This window comes from Pelobates fuscus, chromosome 5 (genome assembly GCF_036172605.1).
Source record: "Pelobates fuscus isolate aPelFus1 chromosome 5, aPelFus1.pri, whole genome shotgun sequence".
Lineage (NCBI taxonomy): Eukaryota > Metazoa > Chordata > Amphibia > Anura > Pelobatidae > Pelobates > Pelobates fuscus.
The window spans coordinates 274,492,035-274,504,812 of record NC_086321.1 but is presented as its reverse complement, the minus strand read 5'-3'; the positions used below and the strand labels follow the sequence as shown (position 1 = coordinate 274,504,812).

General features: G+C 41.6%; 1 protein-coding gene across 1 annotated transcript; it reads left to right on the top strand.

Annotated features, from left to right (window-relative positions):
* The first annotated feature begins 385 nt into the window (after nucleotides 1–385).
* On the top strand, nucleotides 386–10,744 carry LOC134612824 (glyoxylate reductase/hydroxypyruvate reductase-like). The gene is made up of 10 exons (XM_063457268.1): nucleotides 386–404; nucleotides 763–884; nucleotides 1,849–1,979; nucleotides 2,952–3,024; nucleotides 4,028–4,144; nucleotides 5,434–5,522; nucleotides 6,057–6,161; nucleotides 6,571–6,706; nucleotides 9,861–9,991; nucleotides 10,574–10,744. Exons 2-10 carry the CDS (start codon nucleotides 802–804, stop codon nucleotides 10,693–10,695), a joined length of 987 nt encoding a protein of 328 aa, XP_063313338.1. The 5' UTR covers nucleotides 386–404; nucleotides 763–801; the 3' UTR covers nucleotides 10,696–10,744.
* Nucleotides 10,745–12,778: the final 2,034 nt, after the last annotated feature.

Genomic DNA, 12,778 nt, shown 5'->3' with positions numbered 1-12,778 from the left:
AAAATAAGTCGAGACAAGAAATAGCAGGGGGATTTGAAGATGGTCAGGGAGAATTAAAGATTAATTGCAGCCACTGGTGAGATGTAAATGGAATGTGGAGATAATTGAGTGAGATGTCAAGCAGCTGCAGGAGCATGCTACAAAGTAAGCTGGAAGGTGGGGGCCAGGTGGGTAGTGTTTAGTGATAATTACATTGTGTTCCCCTTTTATTGGATAGTTAATTTGGGTAGAATAAAAGAGGTGGAGTATCTTCCAAGCTTCAGTCAATACCTGAAAGTTTGCTGGGTGAGGAGAACATCATGTTGCTCTAGCTTTTTATTTTTCTTCTGTTGGATGCAAGCCCTCTGAAAGTTTTGCTTTTTTTCCCTTTTGAATTCTTAGAGGGATGTTTATTTGCATTATCAGTATATACAAACCCTAAATCGATGTATAGTTATTGGCAAGACCCTTCTAAAGTGTGAATTGTTGAAATGTCAAATATAAATAACTTTGAGTTAAGCTACTTTAATATAATTTTGGACTTATTCTGAATTTCTAACCAGTCACAAGCTAGTGAGAAACACTGATAGTCTGGATAACCTGTATGCACTTAATTTATTACTAATTTGACTGGATTAGAATCACATGATACAAAATTGTCACTTAATAGCTATATTGTAACCCCACAGAAAACTACCCTTTAGTTAACTTGATAATTGGTAAATGAACACTAGATGGTGCTACTGTCTCTCAAATCTTTGACTATTGTTCCTTCCACCCAAGTTGCAGTTCCTTGTCTGCAGAAGCCAGTAAAGTCAAGCAATGAGTACATCAGAGCAGATGAAGATATTTGTTACCAGGAGAATACCCCCAGAAGGCCAGAAACTCCTGTCTCAGGCTGACAGGTAGGTACCACGGGTTGGATGTAGTCAGTCTTCTGAGGAAATGCTTTGGCAGCACTGGACCTAACTCTCATTATATCTGATAGGGTTGCCTGTTGACCTCTTGCACACATGCCATCCCATGAGAAGTGATGCCCTTCTGTATGTAGAATGTATATGGTGCAGAGATGTAGAACTATTGTTTTAGTCAATATTCTAATCACCAGATCTGCAGCTCTAGTCCTCCATACTACTGGGACATCTTGTCCTATAAATCTAATCAATGTAATTCCTGCTTAATTAAGCTATTTTGGTGTATAGATAATGCCCCTGCAGTATCACTGCTCAGTTCTCTGCTGTTTGAGTTAATCACTCAGTTTATGCAACCCTAGCCACACTTTCCTGCATGTGACTTGCAGTCCTAAAGACTTCATGTAAAGTGTCATCTAATGTTTACACACTCTTTTTAATTTAGAATTTCTCCTGCTCTGTTAATGGCTTACAGGGGCCTCCTCTGTGTATGTGATTAAAGGTCAATTTACAGAGGCAAACTTCTAAAGTTAAGACCCTGTGCTGTCTCATCTCACTGAAATTGAGGTGTGTGTATATTTAAAGGGTCTCTGACCTCCCTTCCACTCCTTGAAGGTCCACAGCAGGGTCAGGGCTTTAATTGCATCAGCTGCCAGGGGAGAGCTTTGACCATGATTTTCACTAAGGGGCATTGAAGAGGAGCAGACAAAGGAAGATGGCAGTGCCCAATAGGGACAAGTTGAAGTAAAACTCCTTTACCTGCTGCCACTGGACCCCTAGCAGCAATGTCACCATTTAGGGGGAGGGTGGGGGGTGTTCTATATGAATTCAGAAATTCCCCCCTATGGTGACAGTACTGCTTTACTAGGATTAAACCAGCAAGAGGCTGTAGTTTAAGAGTGAAACTGTCTATATTTGAAGGATCTTCTGTGACTGTCTGCAAACTTTATTTTTCTAGCTATAATGTCAAGCAGTGGGATTCAGATGAGCAAATACCAAGAGATGAGCTGATTAAAGGAGTTGTTGGGGCTCATGGATTACTTTGTCTCTTGACAGACCATATTGACAAAGAAGTCTTGGATGCTGCTGGTATGGAGATCTCCTGCATAATCAATAGGGCAGATGTTATCTGACTCGTGCTATGTTGTCCTTTCTCATTAAAGTGGTTGTTTTGTCTGGATGACAGCATTTTTTTTCTTCTATAACACCGCAAACACGTATGCATGGATTCTAAAGGGTTGAAGGAACTCAAAGCACCATAACTGCAGCAGTTGTCAGATCTAGCACTGCAGCATTTGGCATAGGGAAGCTCCTAAGCATGAGCTTCAACATCACTGTAAGATGTAATGGGGGCTGGGAGCAGCACCTGGTGGACACTAGCTAAGAAGTTAAACTGTTCTAAAATGTTTTTTAAAAGTACACTGCAGGCCACTGTAGTGGTTATGGTTCTTGGCATCTTCCTTCAAGAATACAGGAATAAGTGACACTTCCAAAATTAATAGTCTAAATTGGGGTTAAACTAGAGATTATGTAATGTATCTTTGAACACCACAAGTTGTGATACACCACTTCATTTAAATGTAAACTCTTAATTTCTATGCTTGGTAGCACAACGGTTTTACAATAAACCTGAAGGTTTTATAAGTGTCAATCACTTCCTCAGCATACTGGGTGATGTCAACCGCGCAGCATGTGTGACAGGGGAGAGCAGGAGAACCCTCAATCAGGCCGTTTCCCTGCTCACTGTGATGGCAACATGATTGGACTGCAGTATTTCTCTGAGCTAGACCCACTCTTTAATATAGAAGAATATAAATGGAGTGACAGATGTTGGTCCTTTCTGGTTCACTGAAGTCCTAGAGATTCACAATATTCAATATATTATAAGTGGAGGCGTTAAGTTGGCTGGATGTCTTGATTTTTGGGGAAGTTTAGACTGACCTGATGAACATGCTCCCTTAAACTCTATGAATGTTGCTACCAGACATTCCTTAATTTCATAATGGGTGGACAATATGGGCGATTGTATGATCTTAATTTCTCTTTTGTTGCTATTGACAGGCCCTAACCTCAAAGTTGTGAGCACGCTGTCTGTTGGCTTTGACCACTTGTGTGTAGAAGAAATAAAAAAGCGGTATGTATTCTTTAAAGGATCTACTTGTCAGGTCCATTAAAAGGAAAAATGTACTCCAATTCATAGAGCACTTAAACTTGGCAACACGTAACTTAATACGTATTGTATATAATTTTATTTGTTAGCATGCACTAACAGACTTAACAGGTTTTCCCCTCCCAATATTTGTACATGTTGACTTTGGCCTTGAATGTAAAACTGACTTTGAATTCACAATTTAGTAAATGGCACTGCAAGGAAATGGATAGGGGAGAATTTAGTGTGATTTAATGAAATCAGATAAATCTGAATACTTTTTTTTTTTTTTTTTTTTTTGCTTTTTTTGTTTCTTGAGAATGCAAATACTTGCAACACTAAAGATGTCCATAGTATATGGGATCTAAAAGTTTGTCTTGTATTAAAGGGACACTAGTCACCAGAATTACAGCTTAATGTAGTTGTTCTGGTGAGTGTTCAGAGAAAATGCAGTGTCTACATTGCCCCTAGGGACAACTCAAAGTGTCCACTCCTCAGATGGCCACTAGAGGGGCTTCCTAGCTCAGTGCTGTTGAACGTCTCAATGCTCTGCATGGGGACGCTGAATTTTCCTCAGATGCAATAATTTAATGCACCTCTATGAGAAGGGGCTGATTGGCCAATCCAGTGCTTTCCCCATGGTGAAGGCATTGGATTGGCTAAAATCAACAATTCTGATGTTACCGCGGTGGTGCCAGTGCAAGCAGACCTGCTCAGCACTGGAAATCCGGTGTTTTGCACTAGGGTCAGGAATAAATGTTTGTGTTCCTTTAAGTCTGGATGGAAACACTGCTTATTGGGCAGCAAAGCATAGCCTCGGTTACTTATCAACTTAAAAAAATTCCTCAATGCTGACCTTCGTGAGGTTTTACTTTTTTTTTTTTTCTGAGGACTGTCAATTCAACTGAAACATATTCACTAAAGTAAATTTACTTCTGCGACATGTGGTGTCTAGTCTAAAACAAAGTGACATGTATGTATTTTGTAGAGGAATCCGTGTGAGCAACACACCAAACGTTTCGACTGAAGCTACAGCAGAGCTTACTGTAGCATTGCTGTTGACTACTTGCCGCCGCCTGCCAGAAGCAATAGAAGAGGTTAAAACGTGAGTAATCAAATTTAGAATGTGTAGAAAACTCCTGACTACTATGCATTAATGTAGTAAATCTTGAATCCTACTTGTTACTAACCTATTTCTGCTACTTTCCATTCCAAACCTCTTCCCATATGGTCTCTCTGCCCAATGCACACAAACTGATTAATATACTGAATAATTGCACACCATACCATGTGTTTACATAATCTGATAGGGACTGGGCACCTAAGACCACTTCATACAGTATCGTAGATCCTGCTGCCCAACCTTGTTTGACACCAAATCCTGGAGTGTGCCGGGCAGTCGGTGTAACTGCTGTACTCTTGCACCCGGCCGCATGACTAGGAAATGCAAACCTGGCATGCATAGTCTTGGGAGCTGCCAAACAGGCAGCATATCAGCTGAGCAGGCTACACTCTTTGTGCTTGCACTGGCAAGTTAAACGGGGTGGAGGAAAGAGGGCTAGGAGCTATCTACACGTGTGCTAAGTGCAAACCTGCAAATAAGGGAAGAATGATGACCTGTAGCAAGAAGATATTCCAGAAGAACTGCGTCTCATTAGATTATAACTGGTGGTTACATGTACTTGTCACAGTAAAACATATATTTCAATGGCAATTTTATAAACTGGATTGCAGTGGAAAAGTAAATCTACAACCATGCTTTAGACAGTGATCCCTATAAAGATCAATTGGTCTCTAATGCAAATTAAGGAACACAGTTCAAAAGTTACGTTTCCCATTTTGTCAGATTAATATGGGGAGTAAGTTACACTATATGGCATATTGTTAAGCCCACCTGTCACGGTACCCAATATCTGTGGGTCGTACACTAGAGGTGAGTAAAAATGGTAAACCTCTGATCCAGCAATATATGTAAAGTCCTCCCTGCAGACCAATAGCCCTAGCTTCCACAGAGGGTTGGCTGGGGGAGGACATGGTTAACACAGGTGAGAGCTGTGACATTAATGGCTGCATGTGCTGGCAACCCAGTAATACAACTGACGGTAGTTACACCTGTCAGACAGAGATTGAATTTCTGTATGTGTGGCATTGAGCTAAAATGGATTCCAGACTGACTTAGATCAGTGAAGTGGTGATGGTGCCTAATTTAATCTAATTAAAATATCATATTTCCCCATCCTGATATTTCACTTAGTTTGCTCTGTCCAGAAAATTCTGCTTGGTCTATAATGCATACCTGGTCACATTGAATGACTTAAAACGTCTCACTAGTATACAAAGAATTTCTAGTTCTTCACAATTGCTGATTTCAATTCCACTTTTTTGTTTTTAAAGTGGAGGATGGAAAACGTGGTCCCCAATGTGGCTGTGTGGAGCAGGCCTTTCTAACAGCACTGTAGGAATCATCGGCTTGGGCAGAATTGGTATATATTTCTAGTTGCTATTTTGATGGGTAGATCTGTTCTAACAAACTGTACATCTCAAGAAACTTCCTGTAACTTTAATTCAATACAGAACACTGTGACAGCAAACACTGGTAGTCTAGTTTGTGTGAGCTTCCTTTGCTCAGCTTTTTAAGGAGCTTCATGGCATATATTAACCAAAACTTATTCTGGGGCATAAATGTTGCTACTTTAAAAATTTGTTCACAAACTAATCAAATTGGGTGGGGGGGAGGAGGGTCCTAGTACTATAAATACAGCCAATTGGGGAAGGGAGTAAGTGGGTACATAAACATGCCTAGACGATCAACATACAATGGAGGGGTATTGTGACTTAAAGAGCTTGTATAATACCCTTGTGATCAGATGTTGGTGTAAATTACCTTTATATTGCATCCTATGGAGCACTGTGTAATAAAACATGACACTTTGGTATGGACCACTGCAATGCTGGCTATAGCTTTACAAATATTCGATAAACTGCATTTTTAGTGTGCATCGTTATTTTCCCTCTAGGATTGGCTGTAGCACGTCGCCTTGTCCCATTTGGTGTGAAAAAGTTTATATACACAGATTTCCAGGAAATACCTGAAAATGCCAAGGAGATAAATGCTGAATATGGTGAGAATAAATGCTATAACTGGGAATAGCATTGGGATTTAAGGCCCATCTTGGAATCATAAATACAGCCCTCCAGGGGATGCCATTCCATTGTAACTAGTCAAAATATTTTTATAAGTATGATACTCTTCTGGGTGCTTCCAGTCTTGTGTAGAAGTCAGTCCCCAAAGCTTACGACCCTCTGTAGATGAGATGTTTCTATAGTGACTTAATGTATTCTAGCCTTATAAGGCTAACTGTAGCTACACATTGGCTTACATTGTGATGTTAAAAGGTCAGATTTCAATGACCCTGATCATTATTGATCAACTAATGGGGACAACTAGCTAGAGAGGTCTGTGTATGGCATCAGCTTGCTCTGGCTGATTCCTAATGTGAGTGTCAAACTGGTTGTTCTCCCGATCTTTAGTCTCTAATGAGAAGATTGCAGAAGATTCAGATTTTGTCATTGTGAATTGCTGCCTAACCCCTGAGACTGAAGGGCTCTGCAATAAAGACTTCTTTCAGAGAATGAAAAAGACGGCTATACTCATCAACACAAGTCGGTAAGTCTGTGTTCAAACCCCCCCAAATAACACACAGGACTTCTATTTTTTTTTTTTTTGTGGATAAGGGCAGTGGCCACTATTAAAGGACCACTATAGTGCCAGGAAAACATACTCGTGCCCCCACCCTCAGGGACCCCCTCCCGCTGGGCTGGATGGAGAGGAAGGGGTTAAGCTTGCCTCTTTCTCCAGCGCTGGGTGGGGAGCTCTCCTCCCCGCACGCGCATTCACAAGTCTTTCCTATGGACGCTGGCGTCTTCTCACTGATTTTCAGTGAGAAGTGTGGAAGCCCACTAGAGGCTGGATTAACACATTTATTATGTATGTTTATAGAAAAAATGGTTAACCCTAGCTGGACTAGGGACACAGACCACTTAAGCTGAAGTGGTCTGGGTGCCTATAGTGGCCCTTGTTGGGTGAGGGTACAACCATCTCTCCAAGAGCCCAACACATCTGTCACTAGCCGCAATCTGCCAACTATATAGTCTTCCCAATGTGACACTAAATCTTACTCCCTTCGGCTGCACTGTCCAGCAATCCAATCTGCTGTGATAATAGAGAAAAAGCAGAGTGACGACACACACCAAATCCAGGACGGAGGGTGGGAATTGCAGTCAGGTTCCCCGCTACTCTGCTTTACATAAAACTCCATCTTCTGCAGCATTGTTGCAATTTTAACACCAGCCCACCATACATAGGCAGTAGTCATGCTCCCCTCCCCCACTTGTCCAGGGGAAAACTTGTTGACATGACCATCTCTTATGAATGTTTAGGCCCTTGGCAATTCTACAAGCTGGCTAACCAGAATTGACACCCAAGGAAGGGCAGAAATATCTGGTCTTGCTAATGTTTCAAACACTTGGTGTCTAAAATAGTTCATGAAGAGGGGTGTGTACAGTCTGTTTGGTGGTTTTTGTTTTTGTGCACCCAATCAGTACAATAAGGATACAAGTAAGCACTGCTAACAACTTGGCAAGGCACATATTTTGGGTAGGTGTAACCGCAAAGTCCTGCATTGTAAAGAGGCCTTATTCATCCACCAGTTTTTTTTTTTTGGGGGGGGGGGTTTTGTTTTTTTGGGTACCATGCCTAACCCTCTACTTGGTTCACTTGCCTCGGTTTGGCCTGATCTGACTTTCCTATAGTCCTAACTTGTCCTTGTCTAGACAGTCAGCATGTCAGTGAGCTTCAATTGTGTGGTGAGCAGTTCGACAAATTACACTTCTTTACCCCGTGACACTTTAGTATGGATGGTAGGTTAGTGGGCTTGAAACCCCTAGCCGTATATAATGCCCTGTGACAAATTGGGCCTTCTGGTTCTCATAAAGTCCAAATTTGGCTTGGATATTTTGGTTACAAGAACCATTAACCAGTCACACTTCACTGGTGGCCAGAGGTCTAGAAACGGCTCTATTTCTCCTCCCCCCTCCCCCCCACTCCCCAAAATAAATTCACATAATGCATTAAATAGCACTCATTCTGCAAAGCTCTACAATATTAAAATGATGGAAAATTAACTGAGACTGGGCCCTGTCACTATCTAATGTATCTATCTGGGGAACGCCTCCCCAATTAGCCCTTCCACCTGGGTGGGCTGTGAAGCCACCTAAGATCTTAAAAAGATCAGGGATGTCAGGAGATGGAGGCAGACCTGTGCTGGCCGGGCATTCTGTCATATAAATGTTCCAGCACCCACATGTGAAGTGCATGCCAGATCTTCAGCGCTCAGTTTACTTTACGGATGGGCTCTTGCTGTGAGCTGACTATAAGTGGGAGCAGAAGGACATTGAGCCCTCTGACACAGGAGGATGCAAGGAATGGAGCCGCAAAGGCAAGTGTCTGCCACCTTTTCTCACCAACTCTTTCCTTGCATGACATGTACCCTTGGCAATCTCTTCCCAAACTACCTCCTACCCTTCCTGATCCCTCTACAAATTGCAATTTTAAACATCACAATTCCCCCAAAATCTGACACCACTTCCCTAATCCCTCTCCAGATTGCCACCTAAACTCCCTAGTCCCCCTCAAACTGCCTACTCATCTCCCTTATCCTTCTCCCACCCCCCCAGTCTGCCACCTCAACTGCCTAATTCATCTCCAGATTGCCACCTAACCTACATAATCTCTTCCCAGCCTTTTCACTCTTCTCTCTAAGCCATCCACATCACTGTCACCACCACACATGATTGGCTGCAGTGCACACGTGGTAAGCCAATCCCCTGCGCACTTCATCAAAATACAGACACTGCACTCAAACATACAGCATCTCCAGCACTAACACTCATACAAACTGCATCCCCTAGACACTCGGCATCACTAGCATACACAAAAAAACACTTCCTAAACCCTATCGCATTCTACAGTTCAAACACTCTGCATCCTCAGCACATGCAATGTATTCCTTACAAAATGTCTCCTATACACAGTGAAGGAAACACTCACACTACATATTCCAAATGGCAGAAACAGAAATGCTGGCCATCCAAAACTGCACTTAAGATACCAATTGTGTAAATGTGCGCAGTGGAAGTTTGGGCTGATTTTGAATAAGTCACAAAATCCAAAAACCACTCCTGACTGGTATGTTCTGTGTGGTGTCAACACAGCAATATTCCAATATGCCTTATGCAGGGAAGCATCAAATCCCATACTGCCCTGTTATGCAGTGTCTATAATTTTCTATATAAAACATTATAGATGAACCTTATTGGCAGGCATCCAACATGACAATTCAACTTGCTGCTTTTTAGTTTATTATTGATGTATATTTTAACACCATTGTAGAAACATGTGACGTCTAATCTAGTGTTCCTTGCTCTAAATGTTGTTGGAATGTATCGATCTAATCATGATTGTGATAAGTTTAATTTTGGTTTTAATTATCATGATTTAACAATGGGTGTTGTGGTGGACAGAATTTCACCCTTGGGCCAGCCCTGACCGAGACGAACAATTACTTGACCCTGCTCAAACAAGGTTACAATCTAGAGACTAGAAATGTTTATAAACTTTTATCCACATGCTTTGCACACAAATGATCTGTTCTGTAGTAAATTTATATTAAACACTGTAAATAACACTATGTATATGAGCCTTAAAAATGATTTTGTAACGTCTACATTTGAGTTGCTGATCTTCTATCCTCCCTACCCAGAGGTCCTGTAGTAAACCAAGAAGATCTTTATGATGCCTTGACAAGTGGACAGATTGCAGCTGCTGGCCTGGATGTTACAACTCCTGAACCTATTCCAACAGATCATCCCCTACTCAGCCTGAAAAACTGTGGTATGGTTTATTAATATTCATAAACTTTTAATGACTTTTTGTCTTTGGTGTTTTTAGTAACAATCTGATAAGTGGAATAGTGTTGTTTACAACCTGCTTGTGTCAAGATAATGTTAAAATTCTGTGTTCAATACTGTAATTACACCTTGTTTGGTTTGGGGGGGGGGGGGAGGGGGAATAGAATAAGGGTTACAAAGCAATTCTGCAACAGTCAATCTATTTTATGGAAACATGTCAAGGTAAAATAAAGTTTAATTTGAAAGCTGCTGTAGGAGACCCCTAATATTGTTTGATGTGGACATTGCTGGGATTTGAATGAATAGGACAACCATATGTAGAATAAAATCACTGGCTGTAATGAGATCCATTAATATATGGAGACAAACTTGGAGCCCTGACAGTTGGCTTTAATGTAAGATTCTAGTTCATTTTTGAAAAGGTAAATGAGAATTGCATATGCAAAAAGGGTGGGAAATGCTTCCTCTAAACATTGTTATGATGGATTAAAGGACTTCATGCACTTTGTGCAAAATACACATCTCATATCTCCATATTCTGGCTAACCTGTTCTGTTCTTCACAGTGATTTTACCTCATATTGGAAGTGCCACTCTCGACGCAAGAAACGCAATGTCCGTCCTGACCGTAAATAATCTGCTGAAAGGCCTAGCTGGAGAGCCAATGCCCTGTGAAGTAAAACTCTAACAATGCCAGGATGTCATCAGGACAAACTTCCATCCCTAGAAAATGATTTTCCAAGACGTTCTGCACTATGCCATGCTTACAATTAAACGTATTGGCATTATCAAAAATTGTCTTGTTTTTTTGGTTTAAATTACTCCTCATGTGACTCTTCTAGAAGACCAGTGCAGTTGGCTTGTCAGCAGGCATGTGTGAAAGGCTGGGTGGCTTTTGGCTGACTTGCTATTTGGTGTTTGCAACAGATTATCTAAATGTCACTGGTCACTATGCATACTGTCTCATCGATGGTTTTCCTCACTGATCTTGGCTAATGGAATCGGTGTATGAGCTGCAATCCTAATAGATGGATCTGCTTTCTGCAGAAATCACTGAAAATAAATGAAACCATATGGGAAATCTGGCCATGCCCAAAAGGCCAGAGCTTAGGGCATCAGGGATGGCAATGTTAACCATAGCCATGCACTCATGGTGTGCCTAGCAACACTCTAATGCAGCCAGAGTAAGATCTGCTGATCAAGCCAGCAAGGACACTAAAAGGCCTCACTGACTATCCCTGTCTTTTGGTCACTCCCCTTACCCTCAGCAACCTGAGAAATCAGACAATCGCAGCTGCAGTAGCCAGTCCCTTATCAGAGGCAGGGAGGGGGGGAAACTTGGCCTTTACTCACCTCCTTTCTCCGCATTGGAGCACGTCAATGTTCTGTTTTCCTAGTGCTGTTGTCATCTACTAGAGTTACAAACTAGCTCTATTTCCCACTGGACTACCAGGGATCAGGATACCACTCTCCCTGGCATCAGGGAGTGGGAAGAAACTTAAATAGCTTATTTTATTAATGCTCCACTTAAGCCTCTAACCCCCACTACTGCCTCTATAGTCCAATAGCTATATTGGTGAAGGCAGGTAAACTGAATCTCCAGCTCAAATTTGTCTTAAAGGGAAATTCAACTTCCCACATGTGTATTTTTGAGTGGGTACACAAGTCACATAAATGTCAGTGCCAAATCAGTATTCCTGGCCCCATGCTCTCTGGTGCATGAGAGGGACCAAATGGGAGAAAAGGACAGGTGTATGAGTAGAGTGGAACAAGTAAGGGAAGGGGTAATGAGAAGCAAGCATGTGGGGGCAGGATATGGGGAGAGGGCCACAGAGGAATGCACAAGAGGAACAATTTTGAGGGAAGGATGGAGGGAGCTGTAAGGGGTTGATGTGCAGTGGAAACTAAATGCAAACACATGTGGATCCATGCACACTAACCTTTCATACAAATACACTTCTGCATATACATTGGCACTCTACAAAAAGACATCACCGCATTCAGACACTTGACACGCCACACAAATATACCCCAACATTCGCACAGTGATACCCCATTAATCATTCATAATCTCTCATTTATTTTAGTCATATCTGAATCCACACCAAAAGGCAGTTAAGTTTGGCATCAATATTCTCTGCCAATCTGATAGAGGAGCACTAAATCCAACCCTTTCCAGTGAAAGTTGATGCATTTAACATGAAGCCATGCTTGATGCACACCACCGTATCTTACTCTTGCTAAATGCTAAGAAAGCTTTTGAGCGACTACACTGGCCTTTCCTCCTCGCAGTTCTACAAAAAATTTGATTCCCAACACAATTCATATCCCTTATAACCGCACCCTACTCTAAGTAACCAATGGAGGCTTAATATCACAACTCACAAACACAAATTGGTCCCAGCAGGGATGCAAGCTCTCCCTTTTACTCTATATTTTAGCACTAGAAGAGGAGAAGAGTATAAATTGTCCCTGTTCGCAGACGACATCCTATTAATTCTAGAACAACCACATATTCCTGCTGAATTTCCATAAAATCCTCACACTCTACAGCAAACGTTCATATTACAAACTCAACATCACAAAAATGCTAGCCCTAAGCACAAATGTCCCACACAAAGACATGCTGACTCTCAAACAGGCCTTCAAATATGACTTGAGACAAGACTATCTCAAATACTTAGGGATAAACATCACGCCAACTACTTCCACGCTATACAAAGCAAACTACCACAAATTACTTAGTGATGTTAAAAAATATAATCCAGGGA

What these genes read in the sequence shown, in the direction of transcription:
- LOC134612824 (XM_063457268.1), top strand. Translation starts at nt 802, where the DNA reads ATGAGTACATCAGAGCAGATGAAGATATTTGTTACCAGGAGAATACCC. An exon ending in CATCGGCTTGGGCAGAATTG is followed by an intron (nt 5,523 to 6,056) that starts GTATATATTTCT and finishes TTTTCCCTCTAG; the next exon opens with GATTGGCTGTAGCACGTCGC. An exon ending in GGAGATAAATGCTGAATATG is followed by an intron (nt 6,162 to 6,570) that starts GTGAGAATAAAT and finishes CCCGATCTTTAG; the next exon opens with TCTCTAATGAGAAGATTGCA.